We start from the raw sequence: 8,040 nt of genomic DNA, 5'->3' as shown, positions 1-8,040 counted from the left end.
TAACAATAAATATGTCCAATAAAACTTAATCCAGGCTGATAATTCTGTTCACTCTACTTATGTTTAAAGGATTTCTTTTATTTATTTATTTATTTATTTATTTATTTATTTATTTATTTATTTAGTCATTTGGGCATCATCTGTTTATTATAAAAGGGAGACATGGAAATTATTTACTTGATGAAATAGTTCAGACATCAGTGGAATGAGCAGCTTCACATGACATCATTTCAACAGTGATTTCAGTCGACATACTTTCCAAGAATGTCACTATCTCTAAATAAGAAATAGTCCTTGTCGTCTGGAACTACTTTGGTGCCTCCATATTCTGGGAGAAGAACTTTATCTTCAACTTTCACACTGACAGGCTCAATTTCTCCACTCTTTCCTTTCCCGCCTGACCCCACAGCCAAGCCACACACTTTTCTTTGAGACTTTTCTGGAAGCATAATGCCACCTTTGGTTACAGTTTTGGAGGCACTCCTTTCAACCAATACTCTTTCACAACACATTGGAGTATTTCTTTTCTTTTCTTTTTTTTTATTAGGTATTTTCTTCATTTACATTACAAATGCTATCCCAAAAGTCCCCCATACCCTCCCCCACCACTCCCCTACCCACCCACTCCTACTTCTTGGCCCTGGTGTTTCCCTGTACTGAGGCATATAAAGTTTGCAAGACCAAGCAAGGGGCCTCTTTCCAAAGATGGCCGACTAGGCCATCTTCTGATACATATGCAGCTAGAGACACGAGCTCCAGGGGGTACTGGGTAGTTCATATTGTTGTTCCACCTACAGGGTTGCAGACCCCTTTAGCTCCTTGGGTACTTTCTCTAGCTCCTTGGTTTGCTGAAAAAAAAAAGGCAGAAGAAACTTCCTAAAAGCTTGTCCAGCCATGACTTTCGCCTTGTCGCAGGGCTGCCATAGCTGCAGACTCTGAACTTGGACCGCTGCTGCAAGGAGAGTCCTGCTCAGGACATGTGAAAAGGCTGCGCCAACTTCTTTTATTTATTTATTTTTTATTTTTATTTTTTCCACTTTTTTATTAGGTATTTACTTCATTTACATTTCAAATGCTATCCAGAAAGCCCCCTATACCCCCCTCCCTGCTCTCCTACCCACCCACTCCCACTTCTTGGCCCTGGTGTTTGCCCTGTACTGGGCCATATAAAGTTTGCAAGACCAAGGGGCCTCTCTTCCCAATGATGACCGACATTTGCTGAAAGGATTTCTTTTATTTTTGAGATTATAATTTAATTACAAAAATTTTACCTTTCCTTTCCTCCCCTAAAGCCTTACCTCCCTCCAAATTAATGGTCTCTCTCTCTCTCTCTCTCTCTCTCTCTCTCTCTCTCTCTCTCTCTCTTTCTCTCTCTCTTTCCCTCTCGCTTTCCCTTGCATACACACAAATACTAATTATTATTCTGTGCAGATGCATGTAATATTCACATATATATTGCTAAATATAACCTGTTCAGTCTCTATGCTTTCAAGAGAATGCATGCTTTCAGGAGTAACTATTTGGCTTTCCCTGGGGAGTGAGGTGCTCTTCCCTGGAGAAGGCCACCTTCTTGCTCCTAGCTTTATTTAGTTAAGTGTCTTTCTTTCTGTAGTATTGAGGTCCCATGGGTGTTTCTTCATCTACTTTGGCATGTTACTTGCTATTAGCCTTGTTCAGCTCATATTTGTTTGGTCATGTTGATGAGATGTTTTGGTATAGCTTTCATATTACTTGGAAACACAATCTCCTAGGAAACTTGGTCCTCTTGCTTTTACAATTTTTTCCCACAATGTTTTGGGTCTTAGGTGTTGGAGTGTTTTATAGTTATATCCACTGGGAGTGAGCTCTACAACTCTACAGTTTTCTAATTATAGAATGAATAAATCAAGAATGGTTCTTTCAAATATGATAAAACCTTCATGAAAATATGAAATGTGCCAATACATATTTCACTAAAGGCCAAGCTCCAAATTTCTAAAATTTTACCAAACAACCTAGCCTGTTGCCAAGACTATAGGTTACTTTCCAAAAACTGACAGCAAGCCTCATTTTCTGAAGGCAACACCTGTACAACTCATTGAACAAGGAGAAATTGAACTGGTGCCTACCTAAATAGAGCCTCTATTCCCACTTTCCAGTATCTTCACAAAGGAAAGTATTCTGCAGGTTACAAAAATTAAGAAACATAAACATAAAGCCGAGAAACTAGCCCATCTCCATTTTTGTTCCTAGGAGCAGTTTTGAGTCTGTAACCAAGTTAAGTTTCAGTTTATTGTAAAACTTGGATTTCTGTTTCTCAGATCTTGGCTGTGCCTTACCCCAGTAAACATAGAATTTACAGTTAAACAACCCCATACCCCCACCCAGGCCCATCTGTTCTCAAAAGTGCTTTATACCCATTGTTTGAAGACCAACTTTTCTTAACTGCTTGACTTTTACTTCTGTAACCATGCTTCCTTGCAAATCCACCATCCTATGGTTTTGCCCCATAGAAAGGACTTAAGAAATTGTCTCAGGGAGGTCTCATGAACGCTGCCTTCGGGAGAGACAGCTGCCCATATAACTCTGAGATGTGCACAAATAAAGCTTGTTTTAATTTTGCCATAATTGGATAAGTGGTCTTTCTCTTCTTATCTATGGGATTAACAGAGCCATCCATAAAACATTTGATAAATAATGGTGTCTTGCCTGCAAGATATGTTAGGCAATAGTGGCACAAACCTTCTGGGGGAAGCCAACCAATAACAAATTTGACTTAAGGCCCACTTGACATGATGGAATCTATATCCAACACTGGTTGTGTGACCATAGTCTAGATATGTGTAATGTCTGTCTTACAAAAGGAGTGGAACATCTTGGAACACCAAGCCTTAAGTGGAAAGTCTCCATCAAAATTTACTCACCTCAGAGCTCAGGAAATCCTTTCAAAAGGGAGACAGAGTGAAAAGAGTCAGAAGGTTTAGGAGTCATCAAGAAAACATGGCCATCTGAACCAACATTAATAAAGCTCATATGAACTCACAGAGACTGAAGAAGCTTGCCTAGGTTCTGCATGTCTTCTGTGTATGTATATATTATGGCTTCCAGCTTAGTGGTTTTTGGGGGGATTCCTGAGTGTGTTAATAAGTGGGTCTGTTTCTTGTTCCTTTTCTTGGACTCCTTTCTTCCTGTTGGTTTGTTTTATTTAACTTGATCTGATAGTTTTGTTTTATATTATCATACATTGTTATATTAAAATGATAAATGACAGAATTAATGAATGAAAACCTAGATAATAGTATAAAGAGTAACAATTGAACTGTCATTTATACCTGCTGAGAGATGGAAAATCAGTTTTCTCCAAAGGAGTGTCACTACATCAAATCTAGGACAGTGTGTGTTTGTCTGTGTGTGTGTGTGCGTGTGTGTGTGTGTCCATGTGTGTATATGTGTGTGCTTTTATTTGGGTCCAGGCTGGTAAGTTTTTTTGGTTGCTGCTTGTTTGTTTGCTTTGTTTTTGTTGTTGCTGGTCTGTTTGTTTTGGCATTGTTTTGTTTTCTTGCTTATTTGGGAGTTTTTTTTTTTTTTAAAGATTTATTTATTTATTATATGTAAGTACACTGTAGCTGTCTTCAGATACTCCAGAAGAGGGCGCCAGATCTCGTTATGGATGGTTGTGAGCCACCATGTGGTTGCTGGGATTTGAACTCTGGACCTTCAGAAGAGCAGTCGGGTGCTCTTACCCACTGAGCCATCTCACCAGCCCCCGGGAGTTTGTTTTAATATTGAATAATTGTTTTGTTTGAGAAAAAAGTTAAAGTTATATAGGTAGGGAGGAAAGAGAATCTGAAAGGACTTGAGGGAAGGGCAGAATATGGTCAAAATATATTTAAATTTAATATTTATTTGAAAGTGAAAATATAATAAAACAATAAAAACATTAAGAATATACCCATAATTACTCAGTGGAATCAGTGATATGAAACAATATGAAAAGTGTAAATGTAGCTTTTATCCTACAGATGGAATAGTCAACCCAGAGGCTCACTGCTGAATAATCACCCTTTCTAGGTTTTTCTTAATTCTTGTTGGCTGGGTCAACTCTGCTGTTCTAGCTAAAACTCTTCTCTAAGATGATTGGTTCAAACTGGTTTCTCTAGGCTTCTGACTGAATTATTCTGCTTGGCCTCATACTAACTTTGTCAATATGTTTTAATCTTCTGGTTCCTTCTAATTCTCTGGCTCGATCTGTGCTCACCCGTCTCTAACTTGTTCTCTCTGCAACCTGTCTCTGTAAAACTGTCCCAGCAAAACTGCCCTACATACACACCATACTTTTTCCCTTTCTCTTTCTAAGTCCTCTTCTTTCTGACTGTTTTGTAAGAGTTGAGCATATCTTGTTAAATCTTTCTCTTATTTGCCCTTCAATTAGTCATCACTTTCAAACATGGCTGCTTCCTTACCTACAGTGTTTGGGATTAAAGGTATGTACTTAAAGCATATCTCTATCCCAGCCAGAGGAATGAAAGGTGTTTGGTAGGTCTGCATTCCAGATAGACCTTGGTCTTTGGATGTGATCTCTTGCAAAGAGCGGCCATTTTACTAGATTAAAATTTCTCTACAGAAGATCGGAAGCAGAATTAACTTTTGTTGACTCTTAAACAGACTTAAACAATTAACAATGTCATAGCTTATAGAACTATATTATATAGAAAGGAAAGAAGGAATTAACACAGAAAACTAGTATACAATGAGATAATGGAGTCTGTCAAGCTTGAACAGTGGCTGTGGGGCTCAATCTAGGAGCAGAACCACTTGTGGTAAGATAAATACTGTGATCTCCTTTTTTTGTTGTAGTTTCTGAAAGAAAGACAAAAATCTCTATATCTCTATAGACAAATGCCTTTTTAGATATCTCTTAGGAACATTGTATGCTGTGTACTATTTCACACAGGTCGTAAGTCTCAGAGACAGGAAGCACAAATAGTTTTGGAAGATAAAGCTATAAACTCCTTCTGAGGAGAGATGAAACATTTCTAGAAGTGATTAAGACAGTAATGGATGTGTGAGAGGAAGGATGTTTGGCGGCTTTGTGAAGAAGCCTGGTGCCTACATACACATTGGAGCCTCCATGAGCAAGGATTTTCTTCATCCCTCCATCAGAAGCATGTAGTGTCATATCTTCTTTGGGTTCTATCCTGAACCTTGCACAATAAAGCTGCCCAACAAAGAAAAATACCATTGTTCTTGTCCTCAAAATTTTCTACTTAATTAAATTACCTGAAATATTTTATCAATGTTGTTATCACTTAAAAAAATTAGTTTAAAATTACAATGGCAGAAAAAGTGACATTCCTTTGCTAGCCATCTTTTTGATTTTTCAACAGTTATGGGTGCTTATCAGCTGACACATCAAGTCTAAAACATTCACCCTTGTCCTATATTCATTGATCCATCCACCCAGCCGCCTCCCCCCAAATGAAATGCTTGAATGATTACTGTTTCTACCTCCCACTGAACTGTGATGGGGGTGATGGAAAGAAGGGGCAGCCCAATGCTACGTATCAGGCTCTGGCAACAATAGTATTTTTTAGCACCTGGGTAATATTTGAAAGGCCATAATGGTAAAGGAACATTTGCCAAGCCTTAGGATATGAAAAATGAAATAAATGAAACAAATACAAGAGTATTACATTTAAATAAATAATGTCCTTGACAAATTGAAAATAACAAATCTTGGAAGACAGGGGCACCAAAAATCTACTGTGAAACATGATTTTTAAAAATAAGTTGAAGTTAAGAGGTTTATTTTTTTTTTCTGAATTAATATCTTTTTGCTTTGCAAGAAAAAAACTACTCAGCAACTCACGAGTAAACCATGGTTATGGTAGAAAATCCCTTCTGTTTCCCTAGTGCTCACTTCTAAAATCCCTGTGTGGGTCAGAATTCCATCTAGACCCATGCTCCTTAAACTCCAATTCACTGAGAGGCACCTGGAAACTCAAGGAGGAAATGCATAGTGGATTAAGTGACTACATTGATTGACATACCAGCAAATCACTATTAAACCACAACCTTTACTTCCTTGTTCATCCACAAGATCACACATTTATAATAATGACCTTATGGTATAAAACATTTCATAAACTTGAAAAAAATCTCAGAGCTGTATCTAAACACTTTAAAAGTTATCTGTTTAAAAGTATTCAGCATCTTTTAAACTTCAAAGTCTCTACAAAACTCCACAACCCCCTTTTTTTAAATATTTAAAGTCTCTCTGTTTTGGGGTTATATACAATCAAAAATAGATAAATTACTTCCTTTCTTACTTCAAGAAGCAAAAACCAGGGCACTGTCACAAAATGAATGATATAAAATCCAGCTCCCAACTGTATTAAGAACCAATGTCCAATATGTGGAATCCACACAAGATCATAGGTCTCCCAAAAGCCTTGTGTCACTTCTCTGGCTCTGCCCTGTGCAGTACACAGAGCTTCTCTTCTAGCCTTAGGCAGTATCCACTCTACCTGGTCTTGGTGATCACCCCATAGTACTGTCTCCTCCAAAATGCTGTGGTCTTCCGCTGAAACTGGACTGTATTTTCACCAGTAGCCTCTTCTACGTTCTCTTAAAATGCTCAGTTTCAACTTCTCCACATGACTCCTTCAATTCCAGGACTTTCACTGCTACTGAGATTTCGTCTTGACCAATAGCCCCTCCTGGTCATTCACTGAGCCAAACCTCATCTGCTTTCCTTGACCTCTTAGTACCTTGATCATCAGTACCACCTGGATGACTCTTACAGTACCAAGATCATCTGCCAGCATGAGGTACAGTCATGGCTGCCTCTGGAACACAGCCTCTGTATACCAACTCTCAGGGAACACTTTCCAGAAAATTTTATCACTATAATGCTTTTCTTTTTTTAATTACTGCTAATTTCTAGAGTCCTGCTAATTAGCATCAATTGTCTCAGGAAAGCATAGGTTTTACTTTAATCATGTAGGTCTCTTGTTAATGCTGGCTGACTTTCAGATCCAGCTGACCAGAATGACAGAATCTTAATTCAAAATAGCAAATATGCAATGTCTTTGATAGTCTTTAAGTAACTCTCAAATTTCTCTCTATAACATTATAAGCCAGGTGTTCATCCTTTGAATTTCTCTTAGCTTGATTCACTTCCAAGTTCCACAGAACATTTAACCAGGCTTTGAAAACACAATGGCTTTTCTAAACCAAATTTCCAAAATACTTCCATAGTCATCCCCAAAACAAAGCAGCCAGGTTTGTTACAACAATTCCCAACTCCTGATACCCATTTCTTTCCTAGTTAGGGTTACTTTGCTAAGAAGAGACTCCATGGCCAAAAGCAATCTGGAGAAGACATGTTTTATTTGATTTATATTTCCACATCACTGTTTATCATTGAAGGAAGTCAGGACGGGAACTCAAACTGGTTCAGAAACTTGCAGGAAAGAGTTAATGCAGAGATAAAGGAAGGATGCTGTGTACTGGCTTGCTCTCCATGGCTTCCTCTTCCTGCTTTGTCATACCAGTGCAGAGGTGGTACTACCCACAATGGGCTAGCCCATCATCAATCAATCACTAAGAATATATCTTTATAGGCTTGTCCCCACCTTGATTCTATGGAGACAATTTATCAGTTGAAGTTCCCTCCTCCTCAATGATTCTAAGCTGTATCAAGTAGACATTAAACTACCCAGTACAAATAGTTCTGTGCTAGATAATAAGTTATATTTTTAATAGCTCACAAATATAGTATAAATTCTCAGAATGAGAAAAAAATAATACTAACATCTGTTTCCTATTGTCCCATATTCAAATATGATAAGTCTAGAATTGATATGGACATTTAGAGTCTTAAATTCTCCCCTTCATCTGGGGAAACTGAATACCACTGCTTTAAGGCAAAACATTTCAAAACTTTCTATCAGAAAACTCAAGGACCCTGATATAGCTGTCTCCTGTGAGGCTTTGCCAGTGCCTGGCAAATACAGAAGTGGATGCTCATAGTCATCTATTGGATGGAACACAGGGCCC

General features: G+C 38.1%; 1 protein-coding gene across 1 annotated transcript; it reads right to left on the bottom strand.

Annotated features, from left to right (window-relative positions):
• Window positions 1-242: 242 nt before the first annotated feature.
• On the bottom strand, window positions 243-896 carry LOC110307499 (10 kDa heat shock protein, mitochondrial-like). The gene is made up of 2 exons (XM_021179734.1): window positions 850-896; window positions 243-498 (listed from the first exon to the last, which is right to left on the bottom strand). The coding sequence occupies exons 1-2, from the start codon at window positions 894-896 to the stop codon at window positions 243-245; spliced, it is 303 nt and encodes a 100-aa protein (XP_021035393.1).
• Window positions 897-8,040: the final 7,144 nt, after the last annotated feature.

The sequence above is a fragment of the Mus caroli genome, chromosome 12, assembly GCF_900094665.2.
Source record: "Mus caroli chromosome 12, CAROLI_EIJ_v1.1, whole genome shotgun sequence".
Classification (NCBI taxonomy): domain Eukaryota; kingdom Metazoa; phylum Chordata; class Mammalia; order Rodentia; family Muridae; genus Mus; species Mus caroli.
Note: the sequence above shows the minus strand (reverse complement) of the source record. Positions and strands in the feature narration are given on the sequence as shown.

What these genes read in the sequence shown, in the direction of transcription:
- LOC110307499 (XM_021179734.1), bottom strand. Translation starts at nt 896, where the DNA reads ATGGCTGGACAAGCTTTTAGGAAGTTTCTTCTGCCTTTTTTTTTTCA. An exon ending in CTTCTGCCTTTTTTTTTTCA is followed by an intron (nt 499 to 849) that starts GCAAACCAAGGA and finishes GTGTTGTGAAAG; the next exon opens with AGTATTGGTTGAAAGGAGTG.